The sequence below is a fragment of the Capricornis sumatraensis genome, chromosome 2, assembly GCF_032405125.1.
Source record: "Capricornis sumatraensis isolate serow.1 chromosome 2, serow.2, whole genome shotgun sequence".
NCBI classification, from domain to species: Eukaryota; Metazoa; Chordata; class Mammalia; order Artiodactyla; family Bovidae; genus Capricornis; species Capricornis sumatraensis.
The window spans coordinates 65312357-65332194 of record NC_091070.1 but is presented as its reverse complement, the minus strand read 5'-3'; the positions used below and the strand labels follow the sequence as shown (position 1 = coordinate 65332194).

At 47.0% G+C, this 19838-nt stretch overlaps 1 protein-coding gene across 1 annotated transcript in view; it reads right to left on the bottom strand.

Annotated features, from left to right (window-relative positions):
• EHD4 (EH domain containing 4) overlaps positions 1-19838 on the bottom strand; it is an 84435-nt gene that overhangs the window by 18860 nt on the left and 45737 nt on the right. The window contains exon 4 of the mRNA XM_068964008.1: positions 483-895. Within this exon, the coding sequence (XP_068820109.1) occupies positions 483-895 (413 nt within the window). The remainder of the gene's footprint in view (positions 1-482; positions 896-19838) is intronic.

Sequence of the window (19838 nt, the reverse complement as noted above, 5' to 3'; positions counted from 1 at the left end):
CTGTGGCCTCTCTGTGCCCTCGTGTGACACAGGGCTCCATGCCTTAGGCACAGGGTGACGAGTGCTGGTCCCTCGGCACCCCACTGGTCCCACCAACGCCACCTCTCTCTGGTTCGGTGGGTTATCTTCCTGCCATCCTAACATAGCAGCAGCATCCAGGTGGTAAGCGCATGCATTTCCCCAAGTCCCGGGAGCTACGTCAAGCACTCTGCAAGCCAGGTCACACAACCCTCCCAAGCACCCTGTGCTCTTACTAGTTCCATTTTATAGGTTGAGTCAGGCTTGGAAAGGAGTCATTTGCCCAAGATCACAGAGGTAGGAGCCAGAATCTAAAGAAGATACTGATGGTCAGGCTTGCTTCATAACCCTTCCATGTCCTGTTCCCTGAGGTTCCTGGAGTTGAACCTCCGCCTATTTTTCCTTACAGAGGTGCATGTGGGAAGAGTCCCTGCCCAGGCTGCTGCTGGGGGTCTCCAGCTTACCTTGGCCAGCCGCGCTCGCTTGATGAGGTCGTTGAGTTTGCGCACTGCCGCCTTCTGGGGAAGGCTCTGGATGTCTCTGAACAGGTCCTGGGCCTCGGCCTCGAAGAGCCGTCGGTTGTCAGTGTTCTGCAGGGGCTGCGTCCAGAAGGAGCCGATGTAGACGCGTAGCACCTCAGGCGTGTTGATGACCTTGCCCAGGGACCACATGAGGGCTCCATAGACTCGCATCAGCTGTTGCGTGTCCACTTGGTCGGCCTTGTTCAGCACTACACGGATCTTGTCGTCCTGGCCCCGGAAAGCCTTGATGGCCTCTGAGAACTCGTCTGAGATGTCCAGTTTGTGTGCATCGAAGAGCAGGATAATCCTGTCCACCCGCTCAGCGAACCACTGAAGGACCTGGCAGAAGTCATACCCTGTGGGGAGGGAAGGGGCAGGTCAGTGCGGATGACTGCTGCAGGGAATGTGCTGGCAGGGGGCTCAGAACCACATGGGTCTCTGGCAGCTGCCAGGGAGAGTGCCCTGTCTTCAAGTTGGAGGAAGGGGAGGACTCATGATATGAAAACTGTTTCAAATGGGGCCCTCTGGGCTGGATGCATAGAGTTAACACTGGGGATGCTGGGAGTCCTTGCGTGGGCAGTACCAGGGGATACTGTGGTCACTCTGACTAGGCAATGCTTGCTTCCATATCTGTAATTTCTTTTAGCCCCCAGGAGTCTCTTGTTTCACCTAGTACAGTCTTTCAGTTTGATGGCAAAAGTGAGTAACGGCCCTGAAAAAATACAGGCCATGGTTCAAAAGCTCTCAATTTCTACCAAAGTCTCACTTTTCTGAAAGTAGCAGAGCTGGAGAAGGAAGAAACCTAGTGGCCACTCGAAGTCTTGTGGAGTGTACAGGAAGTACTGCAAAAGGGAAATTTCCATCTATCTAAATTTTTAAGAGTGTTGAGATCAGAGGTTGACCTGGCCCAAACCGTGACCTAAATTTATCATTTGGACTATTTATATCTTAAGTATGTTGTAAATATTTTTAAAATTGTGTTTCACAGCCATTCCATGAAATGGTCTCTTGCCAATTTCTTTCTAAAAATGACCAGACCCATGACAATTCTGTTTATTTTACTTTGGCTGTGTACCAACACACTCCAAATCACGCACCCAAATCAACACTCCTCTCGGCTTGTGGTCAAGGCTTTTGAGCATTTCTCAGGGAGGCAAGTCCCATGAGAAGCAAACAGAAGGGGCCAGTCTCCCGGGCTTATTTTTATTCTCAAGGCTGATCAGCTCTAGAATCAAGCCTCAAAGCAGTGCAGTCAGAACCCAAAAGGGATATTTCCTGACCCTACTTTTCACGCTCTTGCCTCTATTTTTAGATCCGGAAAACTTCCAAACACATGTAAGTCTAGAGAATAATGTGATGAATGTTGACGTGCCCACCTTGTACCTTTAAGAAATTTTCACTTGACCTTCTTTGCTTCAAATACTTAAAAAAAATTGAAGTGTAGTTTATTTAAATAACAAAATACTACATAGCAGCGAGGGTGAACTAGATTTTCACTTGTCATCACAGGCAAATCTCACACACAAAAATCCGTTTCAAAAGGACATGTATAGCATGATAAGATTCACTTACAATGTTAAAAAACAAAGCACCACTCGATAACCTATGGATATGTACTGTAGCTCGAATACAAACATGTTACATGGGTTTGCGGATGCTGGTTGATTCTGGGGATGGAGGAAGTGAGGCATCTAAAGTAGATGAGTGCCTAAAGGAGAATGAGCTATTAGACAGAAATAAAGGGGGTCCGTGAACTAAAGTTTCCATGAATTGGAGAACAGGTGTAAGAGGAATAACTGGGTAAGCAAACTGGATTCAGATACATTTAAACAGGGACTTCCCTGGTAGTCCAGTGGTTGGGAATCCTCCTTCTAATGCAAGGGAGGGGGGTTCGATCCCTGGTCGGGGAACTAAGATCCTACACGCCATAGGGCAATTAAGCCCAGGGGCCACAACTAGAGAACCTCACGGGCTGCAACTACGGAGCCCACGCACCACAGCTAGAGAAAGCCCATGTGCCACAATGAAGACCCAGCACAGCCAAAACTTGAAAAATAAAAAGATACATTTAAGTAAGGAGAACATTCATGAAAGTGCTGAAGCCCCCATGACCCCCTCCCCAAGCCCTGTCCTCAACCTCCTCCCCAGAGGAAACCACAGACCCTGGATGCAGGGCTTTATGTCACTGCGCATGTGCGTGTATGCTGCCAGCTCAGGCCTTTCACTCCTCTTTCTGTCTCACTGAGGGACTCCCTGATTCCCTGGATGGGGGAAAGGAGACCAAAGGCAGTTTCCAGAATGTGGGCTAGAGTTTTTCATTGCTGTCAGCAGCCAGTTTAGATCAGAGGAAAGGCAAAGACCTATGGAACAGGTCATAGTGTAGGATATGAAGATTCTGAGTTAACATTTCACTTGGTTCTGTCCCTGTGAGGCCAGAGCAAACCTTCTAAGGTAATGTGGGTTCTGTCATTTGAGACTGACCTGTGCACCAGAAAGCCTAGATCCTGGGTAGGAGATGCTCAGCGGATGAGACAGTGCTGATCCCTGGGGGCCAGGATGATGTTTTGAAGCCACCCACTGAAGGCCCTGTGTGTGGATTTACTTTTCCAATAGGGAGGATGGACTTGTCTCTCTGACCCAGTGCCTCTCTCATTTGGTAACTGAAGGTTCATAAACAGATTGAAGAAAAGGTTGTGTCCGGCATGAACACTGGGGGAGGATACCAGTTGTACTTTGCTGATTGCTCTTCCTGTTGGATGGGGGTTAGCATGGGTTCCTTGGGGACCACAGATGCTGAAAGGTGTGGTGGACAGTCTCTTGTGCCACTCGTTAGCAGGCTGGGGTACAGATAGGTGATTTAGAATCAGACAATCATCTCCTGGGCTTCCCAGGTGATCTAGTGATAAAGAATCCACTTGCCAATGCAGGAGATGCAAGAGACATGGGCTCAATCCCTGGGTAGAGAAGATCCCCTGGAGGAGGGCATGGCAACCCACTCCAGTATTCTTGCCTGGAGAATCCCCATGGACAGAGGAGCCTGGTGGGCTAGAGTCCATGGGGTTGCAAAGAGTTGGACACGAGTAAGGTGAAATAGGAAAAGGAGTACGTCAAGGCTGTATATTGTCACCTTGCTTATTTAACTTCTGTGCAGAGTACATCATGAGAAATGCTGGACTGGAAGAAGCACAAGCTGGAATCAAGATTGCCAGGAGAAATATCAATAACCTCAGATATGCAGATGACACCACCCTTATGGCAGAAAGTGAAGAGGAACTAAAAAGCCTCTTGATGAAAGTGAAAGAGGAGAGTGAAAAAGTTGGCTTAAAGCTCAAGATTCAGAAAACGAAGATCATGGCATCTGGTCCCATCACTTCATGGGAAATAGATGGGGAAGCAGTGGAAACAGTGTCAGACTTTATTTTTGGGGGGCTCCAAAATCACAGCAGATGGTGACTGCAGCCATAAAATTAAAACACGCTTACTCCTTGGAAGAAAAGTTATGACCAACCTAGATAGCATATTCAAAAGCAGAGACGTTACTTTGCCAACAAATGTCCTTCTAGTCAAAGCTATGGCTTTTCCAGTAGTCATGTATGGATGTGGGAGTTGGACTGTGAAGAAAGCTGAGTGCTGAAGAATTGATGCTTTTGAACTGTGGTGTTGGAGAAGACTCTTGAGAGTCCCTTGGACTGCAAGGAGATCCAACCAGTCCATTCTGAAGGAGGTCAGCCCTGGGATTTCTTTGGAGGGAATGATGCTAAAGCTGAAACTGCAGTACTTTGGCCACCTCATGTGAAGAGCTGACTCATTGGAAAAGACTCTGATGCTGGGAGGGATTAGGGGCAGGAGGAGAAGGGGACGACAGAGGATGAGATGGCTGGATGGCATCACTGACTCGGACGTGAGTCTGAGTGAACTCTGGGAGCTGGTGGTGGACAGGGAGGCCTGGCGTGCTGCACTTCATGGGGCTGCAAAGAGTTGGACATGACTGAGCGACTGAACTGACTGAACTGAAGGTGACTTAGCATGCATGCAATCCTCTCCTACCAGAGGATGGTGTTGAATCTTCAGGGAATGATGCAAAGACACAGGGAAAATGAGAATTTATTTATGGCAGAGATGGCTGAATTTAGACGGTGATAGTGGCTTCCTAACCTAGTTTTTGAGCCCAGCTCTCCAGTCTTCCTATCCATTCTGTGAACAGCCTGATTTTCTGAAAACTCCTTTTCTGCTCAAGTTAGTCAGCTTCTTTGGTTTGCTACCAAGGACCATGATTGGTAAATAATCTATCCCCACATTTGAATATTTCCAAACTATGGATGCTTTTACAACCAGTGCCAAAAGAAACTTGCCACACCAATAGCTGTCACCTCCTCTGTATGCAAGCACCGTGTAAATTCAGCCATGCAGACACGTCTCTCTTCCTCCATGGGCCACCAGGTTGACTGGTTGGCCTCTACGGTAACATGTGTGTTTCAACTTTAATTTGGGTTCGTTATTTTAAAAAACACTTCGTTCCAATACTTCAGTGAAATAAAGTTACTGGGAACAGAGCTGCCAGATCTAAGTGTGCTAAAGTGAAGCCAGTACTCACCTCTGGAAGAAGAGCTGCATGTCTGTACTCTTTTGTGTTAAAGTCATGATGAAAGCTTGGTAAGGATTGAGCAGTATGGGTAGGTAGAAGTGCTTTGTTTGCCAGTAAGAGGTGTAAAAGAATGGCTTGTCACATGTTAGGCAACACAATCAAAGGTGAAAAAAAATCTAAGTGTCTCAGAAGAAAGCAAAGAACTGTCAAAGCTGGGAGAAGTTGGTCTGCTCAATTTTTGCCTCACATGCACTTGTTGTTATCATTATTTTACCATTTTTAAGTGTACAGTTCAGTGGCATTAAGCTCATTCATATTATTGTGAACCATCACAACCATCCCTCTCCAGAACTCTTTTTTCACCTTCCCAAACTGCAACCGTGCCCACTAAACAATAACTGTTGATCCCTTCCTCCGTCTTCTGGGCTCCCAGAGCCCTTTGCTTGTTCTCCTATCAAATGACTTTACACAGTGGATTATAACCCGATGGATGTACAGGGTTCTCTCATTAGATAATAAATTCTTTAACCATAGGGACCACATCTTCCTCACAGTGGCACAAGTCAGTGATTATCAAAAGTGTGGGCGTTGGACTCAGGCTGCCTGGGATTCTAATCCTACCTCTGTCACTTACTAATTCTGTGACCGGGGCATGCTGCTTTATCTCTCTGTGTCTCATTTTCTCATCTGTAAAATAGGGCTAATAACGGTATCCATATACTTCACAGGGCTGTGGAGTATATGGGTGAAGCATTTAGAATCATCTTATTAGCTAAGTTCTCTAAAATGTTATGACCTGGTTATGACCTTGCCTCCAATTCCCAGTGCCTGGTGGGGGCAAAATAAAGATTTGCTGAAAGATGCCTGGCTGGGGTGAAGTACAGCCTGCAGCCATGGAGAAAATAAAATTTCCCTAATTAAACTGGGTAAAACTGACAATGCAGTGATGCTTGAGCCACGTGAGAGAATCAGTGCTCAGAAGATAGCTGATAGAATATACTGACTGAGCAGAGACTGCTCGTATTTTATGAATAGAGCCAGTGGCCTTTCTTCTCTTGCCTGTGAAACAGAGGGAGTTCTACCAGTTGGTCCTAAAGACCCCGCGTGCAAATTCACTTCTGTCAATCCAACTCTCTGCAACCCTATGGACTGGAGCAGGTTGCCATCCATTCCTCCAGGGGATCTTCCCAACCCAGGGGCTGAACCTGTGTCCTCTTATGTCTCCTCCACTGGCAGGTGGGCTTTTACCACTAGTGCTACATGAGAAGCCCCTCAAAGACCCTGGGTTACTTCTAAAACAAGGCAATGATCCTGACCGCAGGATCCTCCTTGGCTTAGCAAAGTTCTGTGCACACCTGTGCTGGCCAGGACAGCTCAGGGCAAACCTTGGTGCCCAGCAGGGGAGAGCAATGAACTCCCCCAGAGGTTCTGTCACAGAGGGCCGTCAAGGGCCTGTCACCCCTACAGTGAGCCATGCTATACTAAGCAGGTCAGTAACGACATTACCCCTTAAAACAACGTTGAATACCAGTGGCCCTCAGACTGAACATGCCCTCAGCTGCTGTTTTATTTGGCCTACAGGGTGTCCTTATGTTCTGAGCTCACTGCCTTTGGTCTGGACAGCACTGTCCACCTGGTGCCCACTTCTGAGTGGAAACACTACAGCTCAGACTCTGCCTTAGAGACCCATCTGTGCCCTCCAGTCCTCCTGGGCTCCTGAGGGGCACCCCTAGCTGCCATCCCCCCTCCCCAAAGAACTGCATGGTGTTACTTCACAGGGGCCTCCCACCTGGGCTGGGATTGTCTGAGGGCGGGGGCCTCCCTATCCGGCTTCTCCAGCCCAGAAGGGTGCTTGCCAACACAGCCCTCAGGAGTGCTTCCTGATGGACTCAATGTACTCTGTGGGAAAACGTTCAACACTCCCTTTTTATTTTCGGCCACGCCGCATGGCTTGTAGGATCTTAGTTCCCTGACCAGGGATCAAACCTAGGCCCTGTGCAGTCAAAGTGCAGAATCCTAACCACTGGATTGCCAGGGAGTTCCCCTAAACTTCCCTGCCTTAAACAAGTTCTTAAACATGTCTCTTTGGAAATCAAAAGTACACTAAACATCCTGGAGTTTAATAAGACATTTCAAACAAAAGTTTTTTTAAATGGATTAATTAATAATTATCAAGTTCCTAGGATGTGCTTGGAATTGCTGCTGAGGGACATGCTGCCATAAAACTGAGGCTGCTAGCTTTACCCAGAATAGCCCCAAACTGGAAATAATCCACATGTCCTTTGGTGGGTGAACGGCTAAATTGCGGTGCGTCTATCAGTGGAATACTACTCAGCAATAAACGGGTGGGGCTACTGACGCATGCAACACACGGGTGAAGCTCAGAAACACGCCAAGTGGGAGAAGCCAGGCATTAAAGAACACATAACTGTACAATTCCATTTGCACTAAATTCTAGAACAGACAAAGCTCAGCTCCAGTGACAGAGAGCAGATGAGGGGTTGCCTGGGACTGAAGACGGGACTGGGACTGACCACAAAGTGCCAAAATCCAAGAAGGAACTTCTCAGGGTGATGTACAGTTTCTGTTTCTAGAAGATGGGGGTGGTTACGCAAGAAACATGAGTACAGGAGTAAATCTGCAAATTCATCAAAACTCAGCACGCTGTACAATTAGAGTGAGTGCACTGTACTGTACTCCAGTGTTCTTGCCTGGAGAACCACAAGGATGGGGGTGCCTGGTGGGCTGCCGTCTCTGGGGTCACACAGAGTCGGACACGACTAAAGCGACTTAGCAGCAGTAGTACTTCTATAAAACTGACTTAAAAAGTAAAAATAAATAAGAAAGAAAAAGAAAGGATGGACAGAAGGCTGGAAAGAAGAAAGAAAGAAAAGGAGAAAGAAAGGGAGAAGGGAAAAAAGGAAAAAAATCCAAGGTTGCTGAACTTGTTTGAAGATATACATCTCAACACACTGCTGAGTGGACCAGGAAGTTGAAGTCTGTTCAAGGGAACTATGTCACGAATCTGGCCATGTATGGAGTTGGATTTAGCAATAGTTCCAACAGTCTTAACCGCAAAAGTTAATGTAAAATCTGGCTTGTTCACTGAAACTTTGAGAGTCGTGAATTTCACAGTGTCTTGCCTCATGGCCAAAGTGCTTAAAGTCTTTCATCGTGACAGACGAGGGACGAGAATGCTCTGAGTTTATGAGATTCAGTTCCAGCTGCACAGAATGCAATAAGGCCCAGGGCACACAGATCTGGGTGTGTGAGTGCATACCCTCAAGTGAGCATGCCTGTAGGAGTAGGGTATATACATGCACATGTGTGAGTGTGTGTGGAGAGCATAAAATTCAATAGAACAATAGAACTGTCTTCATGGTACTCAATATATTTTAAATATGTTATCAGTCCTCCCCAGGTGGTGCAAGTTAGAAAAGAATTGCCTGCCAATGAAGGAGATGCAAGAGACGGGGGTTTGATCCCTGGGTCAGGAAGAGCCCCTTGAGGATGAAACGGCAACCCACTCCAGTATTCTTGCCTGATAAATTCCATGCACAGAGGATCCTGGAGGGCTATAGGCTATGGGGACTATAGAGTTGCAAGAGTCAGACATGACTGAGCACGTCCACAGGTGTAGAAACCGAGGCTTAATGATTTAAGACACTTGGCCAGGGTTACACAGCTAGCAGGTAGTGGAACCTGAACTAAAACCAGGCCCCTAGAGGAGATGTGCAATGACAGACATTTCAATTCTGTAAGATGTTCCAGTGGAACTTGTAATAGTCTGGAACAAAACAGAGGTGTAATCAGTTCAATTGTTTAAAAGTACAGCTTCTCTTTTTGCAAAAGGACCCCACAGCTATATGGCTTTCGGAGCTGGGAAAGAGACTTTGTCCTGTGGAAGATCCCAGCTTGACATTCCTGGTTCCACGTTCTGGGAACAAGGAGGAGGCAGGAAGGAAGGGGCCCTTTCCACTCAATCAGGGGGCTTCCGTCACAGCCCTGTGGAGACCACAGTCTCCGTCCTTGCTGAAAAGCCTCACCAGGAAATGGCATCTGAGGTCAGGACAGTGGCCCCAGACTCAGGTAAACACAGGGCGGGGACCCCAAGAAAGCAAATTTGACTGACTATTTTTAATAGCACAACAGAAAAAAATGTTTCAGTTACTTCCCAAAGCCAAGTTTCCTATTACGTGAGTTTTAATCAAGACGGGTGTCAATGAAAGAATACAAGATAATGGTTCTCTCTGCCCTTGCTGCTAGTGCCATTCTTGGGGTGGACAAGGCTTCCCGACCAGCCGGCCAAGCCCAGGACTCTGCCCAGAACTTCCCTTCTGCCTGGAGCGCCTTCCCTCTCTCCCATCTCCAACCACCCACGCCCCCAGGAGGCCTCCCCTACCCAAGCAGAGCAGCATGCCCCCGCCTCCCGAGAGGGTCTGTTCTCTGCCACAGCCCGGGCTCTAGATGAGACTGTCATCACGTCTGGAGTCCAAAAGCCCACTGCAGCACACCTGACACTACCTGAATCTGTTCCCCTGTGATCTGTTCTTCCAGCACCAGTGACTTTTCTTGTGGAGCACTTACTCTCTATGATGATATATTTATTTGGTGATTGTGTGACAGAAACGCCAAAGGGAAACTTCACCCCTCACCTGTTCACCACTGTATACCCAGGATCCACCACTGAACAGAGCAGGTGCTCAGGAAATCTAAATCTAGTTTGTGCTAAGTTGCTTCAGTTGGGTCTCACTCTTTGGGACCCCATGGACTGTGGCCCACCGGGGTCCTCTGTCCATGGGGTTCTCCAGACAAGAATACTGGAGTGGGTCGCCATGCCCTTCTCCAGGGGATCCATTTATTTCCCCCCCAAATTAAAAACAAAACTACCATATGATCCTGCAATCCTACTCCTGGGTATCTATTCAAAAGAATTTTAAACTGGGATCTTAAAGAGATGTTAGCACGCTCATGTTACTGCAGCATAATCCACAGTAGCTGAGATGAGGAAACAGCCTAAAAGCCCATTGGCAGATGAATGAATAAAGCAAATGCGGTGTATATATGCATTGGAATAACGCGTGACAAGGGTGAGCCCTGAGAACATTATACCAAGTGAGATAGGCCAGTCACAGAAGGACAAAAACTGCATTATTTCACTTATATGAGGTGTCTAAAACAGACTTGGAGTCATAGCGTGGACTGCTGACAGCCAGGGGCTGGGGTGAGGGGAAACTGCTAAGCAAAGGGCAAAAACCTTCAAAAGTGAAAGCTGCTCAGTCGTGTCCGACTCTATGCAACCCCATGGACTATATACAGTCCATGGAATTCTCCAGGCCAGAATACTGTAGCCTTTCCCTTCTCCAGAGGATCTTCCCAACCTAGGGATCAAACCCAGGTCTCCTGCATTGCAGGCGGATTCTTTACCAGCTGAGCCACAAGGAAAGATGAGTACATTCTAGAGAACTGCTGTACAACCCTGTCTGTAGTTAACAATACTGTACACCTAAAAATTTAAGAGGGTAGATCACATGGGAAGTGTTCTTACCACAATAAAATAAATTTGGTTTAATGAAGTGAATTGCTTTAAATACGAAGCATAACAATTTTTAGCAAGTCCAAGGGTTTAGTTGCTTAAATAGCGCTGTGAGTGTCTTAAAAAAGGGCTGTTACTAATTATAGGGAGTACAAATCATCTCAAAATAAACATCAGTTGTCTAAGGGGTCACTCAAGTATTAAATGTATATTTTCAAAAATAGTCACTTCGGTTAACAATAACAGCTACTTCAATTAAACATGTGCAAGGAGTCCTTGTATTGTTTCCAGGATGAGTTTACTTTGCAACTGGAAAAGGCTGTTTCTGAAAATGTTACTGGGGCTGGATGCAGAGTGACTGCTATAAATAAAGAATTGCAATAAATATTTACTGAGCTCTCTTAACATTCCTGCACTGTCAGGAGAGCTTCACATGAAGATCATCCCCTGTAATCCTCACAACAACCCCGTGAAGCGTGTACTATTATTATCCCCCTTTTACAGGAGCTTCTCTGGTAGCTCACGTGGTAAAGAATCTGCCTACAATGCAGGAGACCATGGTTTGATTCTTGGGTTGGGAAGATCCCCGGAGTAGGGAATGGCAACCCACTGCAGTATTCTTACCTGAAAAATCCCATGGACAGAAGAGCCTGGCAGGCTCTAGTCCATGGGGTCACAAAGACTCGGACACGACTGAGTGACCAACATGTTCACGTTTACAGGTGAGGATACAGAGAGTCAGAGAGGTTAAACAACTTACCCGGGGTCATACAGCTATTTCCCAGGGGTGCCAGAATTCAAACCCAGGGATGCTGATCCCAAAGCCTGCAATTTTACCCACTGCACCGTGCATACACCAGGATGGTGGGATTAGAGGTGATTTTTATTTTCTTCTTTTTGGTCGTCTAAAAAGTAGTTTTTAAGGGTTTTGTGATGAAAATATATTTTTGTAATAAGAAAAAAATAAGCATGGACAAAATCACTGGTCCATGTATGACTGGGTTAGCAATATCATTTAGGAGGGCGTTCCCTTCCTTCTGCACTGGTGTTTACAAAATTAAGGTCTGGATTTCTAGCACTTTCTAGCATATCACCATCTCAGGAAACGCAGGGAGTGAAGCGATGCCTTTGTAAATACACAACTCGCTGTGAGCAGAGGCCGCCCCGCTTCACTGGGGTGAAGCAGCGGGGAACACACTGGGGTGGGGTGAGTAGAGACGCTGCTGCTGCTGCCCTCCCCGCCTCGCTTCTCTTCTCTAGAGGGCTTCCCCCTCCTCCCAGCTGACCAGACACACAGGCTGGGTGGGGTGGGGGTGAAGGGCTGGGGGGCGTCCAGGCTCCTGCTGGGTATTGGGGGAGCTGATATTAAACCCCTCCCTGGATCCAACAAGCCTCTCTGAGAAGACGAACTGCAGCACCTACACCTGCATGCTCGTGCTGGGCTGTCGTGTCCAACTCTCTGCAGCCCCATGGACTGCAGCCCGCCAGGCTCCTCTGTCCACGGGATTCTCCAGGCAAGAGTACTGAAGTGGATAGCCATTCCCTGCTCCAGGGGAACTTCCCAACCCAGGGGCTGAACCCGAGGCTCCTGCGTCTTCTGCACTGGCAGGCGGGTTCTTTACCACTGAGCCATCAGTGGAGCCCCTACATCTGCATACAGCAGTCACCTTTCTGAGGAGGTGTATCCCCCTCAGTTTTCAGACGTTAATGGTCACCTCTTGGAGAATGTAACTGGCTACAAGAACAGCCCCACAGTTACAGAGTTCTCCACCGCCCTGTGCCTGGTCTGGCCACTAAACACACCACTATTTAAATTAAACCAAGGACCGAGCATGTCCTGGGATGGGCTTGGTGTTGTTTATCCCCCAGCTCTCTCCCCACTCCTCTCCCTTTGGGATTTAGTCCGATACCTTGTGAATTTATTTTTTGTGCCTGTTTCCTCCTAAAATAAACAAGCTAGCCCCACAGCCTCTCTCTCCTTCCTATGGGGATGTTGTAAAGATAACGATGAGGCAGACAGTGCTGTATGACCCCAAAGACCCCAGACATCACGGAATCACAGCACATGGGTGGACAGGAAACAAAGAAATGCTCCACTTGAACAGATAGCTCAGCGAACGAGGCTTCTCCTGGTCACGTGGCCAAGACAAAGGGAAAATTGGGTTTCATATTTCACTTTCCATTCCAGGTGAAAAATTAGGTTAAAAAGCAGATCTGCGCCCTAGGAAAAGACAGCAGTAGTACATGCCGTTGGAGGCTCTTTGCTGGAGAGAGATCTTGGGAAAATCTGTTAAGAAAAACCTACGCGTCTTGGAGCTTGGTTCAGCTGCTTCAGTGCCTGCTCTCACTTTCTACATCTATCAGAGGGCTTATATGATCAATATAGATTCCTTCACATCGTAAAGATATATACGATGGTTCTGAACATTAAGCTTTTCTGAAACAAGAAGTCAGATTCTCAGGAAAATCAATTTAGTGCCTGTATAGAAGGTAGCATCAAGTTCTAGTATCAGCATTAGAATGTAAAACCATCTGGATGGTTACAGGAATATTCGGTGACTAACTCTAGGGCATAGGATGAACAAGTAACATGTTTCATGTTATTATGTTCATTTCACTGGACTCATGTGCTGTGGCATTTTGGGGCTGATTTGAAGGTCCTTGCATGTTTCCATAGGGGCAGTTAGTTGCCCTTCAAGAGTAATTTCCTTGTCATTTAATTCCAAACACCTCTATGCTGAAATAAATTAACAGAAGAAAAGTCACAGAATTTGAGACTTTCAAGGATACTGAAGAAGTCATCAGATTCAACCTTCTAATACTATAATTAATAGAGTTCAGGAACTGTGTGTCATCCACGTGGAAGTCGTCCCGTCCTCATTCTCAAGTGGGCTTTGTGTACCTCAGGTGAGAAGGTCTCGTACAATATGTCTATAAATCAGGCAGAGGCAGTTTGTAGTTGTACTGGGTTTTCTTGAGGCAAAATGCCAATGGTATACAGACTCCACCCAAGGATGATGAGGCCAAATACTTACAAGACTTCCACCTTGACAATGCATCTTGTCACTTTGTGGTTCGGAAGGACAAAGAGACAATGTTTCTTCACGTCATAATTTTCCACAGAGAGATGTTAAACCCGGAGGGTGACAACTTCGGATCAACAAATGACTTGCAAAGTGACCTCCGCCCTCAACCCCTGCCCTGCCCTGTTCCGTTTAAACATTCCCAGCGTTGAATGAGTGTTCTGTGAACATTTGGACGACAGCCAGTCATGAAGATCAGCTCCAGCAACTAAGCTATCAGATAACCCACTCTGAAAGCCAAACCATTATTCGGAGATAGTTATTTCTGGATTTCTGTCACAGATAGAAAGACAGATCAAGCCAGTGGGAACCGTGTGAATCCATATTAGCAGTAGTGTTAGTCGCTCAGTCGTGTCTGACTCTCTGCGACCCCATGGACTGCAGCCCGCCAGGCTCCTCTGTCCGTGGAATTCTCCAGCCAAGAATACTAGAGTGGGCTGCTTTTTCCTTATCCAAAGGATTTTCCCAGCCCAGGGATCTAACCTGGGTCTCCTACACTGCAGGCAGATTCTTTACCATCTGAGCCACCAGGAAGATACACTTATTTTATTAAATCAGAGTTTATGTATTTAATAGTTACCAACAGTATTTCAAAATGGTCAAATATTTCCAGAAAGGAACTTCTTTGAGAAGATTTGTAAACATAAAATATGCCATCCACCTAGCAGACAATGCAAAGATAAGAACAAAAATTGGTATTGCCCTAAATTGGGGAGGATGTGTGGAAGCAGGCACTTTTGTAATTGTTGGCCAGAATGTAAACAGGCACACCTTCTAGAGAGGCATTTGGGCATCAGTTAACACAGTAAAAAGAACACAGTTCCTTTTGATTCAGCAATGCCACTGCTAAGAGTGTATCTTACAGTTCCATGACTGCACAGACTGTATATACTTGCACTATATATGCAAAGCTGTCTGTATTCTGTGGCACTGTTTATAACATTGAAAGATTAGAAACAGCCCCAATGCCACCAATCCAAAGGACACCAGCTATTAATTCTGGCACAGCTCTATGATGGAATATGAAGGACATAGCTCTAAGGTTCCAACATGGATGTGTTCCAAGATTCACCAAGTGGAAAACTCTTAATGTGGAGCAGTGAGCAGAGGACCCTCGCACTCAGAGGAAGAGGCTGTAGCTACTCTCTCTAGGAAAGGACCTGGGGATGCGGCTGTGATAGATGTTCTTCACCATGTAACTTTTTGTATCTTGACTTTTTCATCCCAACACGTACACGCATCCACACAGAATGGTGGTACTTCTGAAGAGTGCTTCAGAAAGGTGACATATGGAATAAATGGTCTGACTTGTGCTTTCAATCATGATTTGGATTCAAACAGGATGGTTTTGAGAAAGAGACAAAAAAGAATCCAGGTGAACTGGCAGTTTCCACAGGAAATTGTATCATGGCACATGTGGGAAATATCCCCAGATACCAGAAAGGGGATTATGGCAAAAAGAATTGGAAAAGTGGCAAGAGCGGGGGCCCTCACCACAAGAGGACACCCCCTCTGGTCACTCTCTGCAGCAGGTTCCCCAACATCATGCGCGTCTGCATTCTCCTTGTACTCCTTCCACAGCTCTCCTGTTAAGTCCAAATATTTCCTTTACCCTCCCTCTCCTTTTTCAGGTCCCTGGAAGCGCAAGGTACTTGTCTGCCTAAGTCCCAGGACTCAGCCACCACCCAGCTGACCAGGGATCCTGGTGGGTCTTTTGGAGACCACTCCAGTTCCATGAAATGAACAAGACCACCAGTTCTTCAGCACCACTCTATGTCAAACGGCTTGTACATGTTATGTCACTTTATCTTCAAACAACTGGAGTGGGGGGTTTCCTCATTTTATATAAGTATAAACTGAGGCTCAGAGGGCCCCACAGTGAGGTGGGGTGCTGGGATGTGAGCCCAAGTCAGTCTCATCCAGAGCCCATAGCAATGGAAAACAAAGACTCCCTGAAAGCACCATTATTTTCAGTGTGTTTCCACTACATGCTTCAGAGCTAATGCCTATGGAGCACTTGGGTATTGCACGATTATTCAGTTCTAACCCTGTGAGGAAAAGCACTTCTTCTCCCACTTTATAGAGCAGGAAACTAAGTCTCACAAAGACAGAATAACTTGCCCAGGTCACCCAGATGGTCAGTGCCAGAGCCAGGGAAATGGAAAAAGTTCCTGGCCAGTGTTTACTGCTTTTCCGCTCAGAATCCTGCAATTACAATCTATCTCTCCTACTCTCCAGCCCCCATAGGGACACAGTGACAGGGGAGAGACCTTTTGCACACATAACATTAGGGATGAAGCCTGTATAACAAGAATGTCCCCATTATAGCAGTGATGTTACTGAATATTTGAAAATACAAATGACAGTCTTTAAAAAATCTGTTTTTTTCTAGATAGGCAGATGACACCACCCTAATGGCAGAAACTGAAAATCAGCTAAAGAGCCTCTTGATGAAGATGAAAGAGGGGAGTGAAAAAGCTGACTTAAAACTCAACATTCAAAAAACTAAGATCATGGCATCTGGGCCCATCACTTCATGGCAAATAAATGGGGAAAAAATGGTAACAGTGAGAGACTTTATTTTCTTGGGCTCCAAAATCACTGTAGACAGTAACTGCAGCCATGAAATTAAAAGATGCTTGCTCCTTGGAAGAAAACCTATGACAAACCTAGCTAGCATATTAAAAAGCAGAGACATCACTTTGCTGACAAAGGTCTGTCTAGTCAAAGCTATGGTTTTTCCAGTAGTCATGTACAGATGCTGAGAGTTGGACCATAAAGAAGGCTGAGTGCTAAAGAATTGATGCTTTTGAACTGTTGGAGAAGACTCTTGAGAGTCCCTTGGATAGCAAGGAGATCAAACCAGTCAGTCGTAGAGGAAATCAATGCTGAATGTTCACTGGAAGGACTGATGCTAAAGCTGCAGCTCCAATACTTTGGCCACCTGATGTGAAGAGCTGACTCATCGGAAAAGATCCTGATGCTGGGAAAGATTGAGGGCAGGAGGAGATGGAGGTGACAGAGGATGAAATGGTTGGATGGCATCACTGATTCAACAGACATGAGTTTGAGCAAACTCTGGGAGACGGTGAAGGACAGGGAAGCCTGGTGTGCTGCAGTCTGTGGGGTAGCAAAGAGTCAGACACGACTGAGTGACTGAACAACAACAAATTTTTCTCGGAGGTTCCTAAAGATCTTGACTTCCACAGAAGTCTAGAATAGTTTGGGGGTGCTCCTACGTGGAGTAAAGGAATAGGCAGAGGACAGCAGCATTAGGCCGAGTCCCTATCAGATGCTCATGAGCCCAGAGTCACCCAGTTACCTGGTGATCATTGTGAAGTGAAGCTGCCTCTGCTCCCTGTCTAAGTCCTCACCTGGGAGGATGCTGGTTGGTCACAGAGCCTGGCCCAGTGCTGTGCCGCCTCTCACCCACCTAGAGGCCGCCCCGCACCATTTACATCCTCTGCCCTGTTCTTTCACACTGGCAACAGATGCGGAACAGAGCTCAGGTCCATGTTGGTAGGTTTTCCAAGCTTGTGACTATTCACTTGGTTTGGGGGTGGCAAAGCGCATAGGAGGGGCTTCCCGGGTGGCTCAGTGGTACAGAATCTGCCTTCAAGGCAGTAGACTCACGGATTTGATCCTTGGGTCAGGAGGATCCCCTGGAGAAGGAAATGGCAACTCACTCCAGTATTCTTGCCTGGGAAATCCTATGGACAGAGGAGCCTGGTGGGCTACAGTCCAAGGGGTTGCAGTCAGACATGACTAATCGATCAGCAAAGCATATAGGAGGGGGAAGGCTCAGTGATATCCCAGATTCCTCAAAATGGGGACCTCCTATACCAGAAGGCCTGAACATGCAGGTTTTGGGGGTCCCACATCAGATGCCCCCAATTGTAGTTGAGGCTGGGAAATAGTCTTTTAACAAGTTCCCTGGAGCCTGAGAATCACAGCTCTAGGCTTCAGTGCATCATTTATAGGGCAGAAGGGGAGCAGAGGACAGAGGGCACCTGAGAACGGGTATGACAGAAGAAACGAAAGGGCCAGCCTGGCAGCGAGAGAAGAGAAAACCAACCAAACAAAGCCACAGAAACCGAGCGGCAGAGCCAGGCTGAACAACGAGAACCGCTGGCTGTTCACAGATTCTTCTGGGCACTCAAGAGAAGGCTGAAAAAGTTCTCAAAATAAAATCTACATGCTTCCCTAAGGCCAGCAGCTTCTACCAGCAGGCACTGCTTATCACCTCCAGGCCACTCCCTAGCCTCCAGCCTTCCCCGACCTGCCGGCTCCATTTGGCCTTTGCCTGCAATGCCCTTTTCCCAACTCTCTGCCGGGCCAGTCCCTCCATTCTGTAGGCCTGAGCCAAAAGGCTCCCTCCTCAGAGAGACCTCCCTTCACCTCCCATCTAAAGTAGGACCACCGCTGTGGGACTCTGTGATTGTTTCCTTCAAGTCTTCATGTCACTTCCATTTGCTCTGCATTTTATCTGCCATCCATCTACGCCAACCCCCCTCTACCCTCTATGCTTCAGGAAGCAGCGGCAGGTTCTACCTTGGTGCTGATAAGACTAAGTCACCTGACACATGGTATGTGGGGACACGGTGGAGCCAAGAGGACCTAGCAGAGCATGGTGCAGGGCGGACATTCCACATAAGGAAGCCTCTTCCCCTTTCCACTGTCCCTTGGATGAGAACGCAGAGCAGTGTGCACTATATTTCCTAAAGGCCACGATCAAAAACCACTAAAGGGAAAAAACCCAGGAGATTTGCTGTGTGCAGGGGAAAGTGCCAATTATATGGAAACACACTCAACGTGGTACCCTCCCCCAGTGCTGTCTTCTCAGTGTGTGTGAGACAGACAGACAGACAGACTGGCAGGGATGTTTCCCAATTTATGTTATTGCCCTCTATTGTTAACAGCCCATCTGAGGGTTGACTGGGCTTGGCTGGGTGGGTCTCGATTGGGGTTTGTCATGAGGTGAAAGTCAGACGGCACCTGGGGCTGAAGATCAGAAGGCTCAGCCGGGCTGGTCGTTCATGACGGCTTTGCTCCCAATTCAGCTGGGCCAGTTGGAGGCAGTCTGAGACTCTTGGCCACCCCATGTGACAAGCTTGGGCTTCCCATACAGTCTGGTGGTCTCAAGGCAGTTGGATTTCTTAGGTAGTGGTTAGCTTCTCCAGAACACACAACCCAAGAGCTCTAAGTGGGAACTTCAGGGCTTCTTATGACTCAGGAGGTCATAAAGCATCACTTCCACTGAATTCTACTAATCACAAAGTGAGCCAGAGGCCATTCCAGATTCAAGGGCATGAATACTGGAAGGCATGGGTGTGAAGGCATTGGTTGGCAGCGGTGGGAGCAAAAGGCATCTTTTGAGGCCAGTTACCACATTTGCTGTAAAACTGTGGTCTTAACCTCTGTGTGCCTCAGTCTTCTCTCTTATGGAAGGGGATAACAGTTCCTATCTCACAGAACTTCTGTGAGGAGCAAATGAGTTAAAAAATATGGAAAACACTTAACAATGCACCATGTGTCAGCTATTATCACTACTCAGAAGAGTAAGGAGCAAATCTTTTCTCTGATTAATCTCTGTGTCCCAAGGTCTATGAAATATTTTATGATCATGGGTTGCTCTCTGTGTGAAGAGAAGTACCCAATCTCTACTAAAAAAAAAAAAAGTTGTTTTTCATTTAAACATCTAGGTAGGTTTAAAGTTTGGATAGAAGTAACCCTTTCTCATGATCAAGTATGCATTTAAAATATCAACAAAAAGTAAAAATATCTTGCCAGGCTTGGTGAATGCCATTCTGAATCACGGTGATGACGTGCTCACTTTAGGGGCAGAGGCAGCCACATGCGTAGTGTGGAATTTCCCGTGGCACCGGCGGAAACGGAGCCCCGAATGTATTTGTCAGCAAACTTCCCCAAAACAAAAAGAAATCAGGATTTCCTGCTGGAGGCCCAAGAAGCAAGTGATGTCCAGGACCTCACAACCCAACCTCAGACTGGCCTCAGCTCTGGCCAGAAAACAGGATCTGCCAACAAATCATTAGCAGTCAGCCCCAGGCCCTGGGGATGCATACTTTTCAATTGTT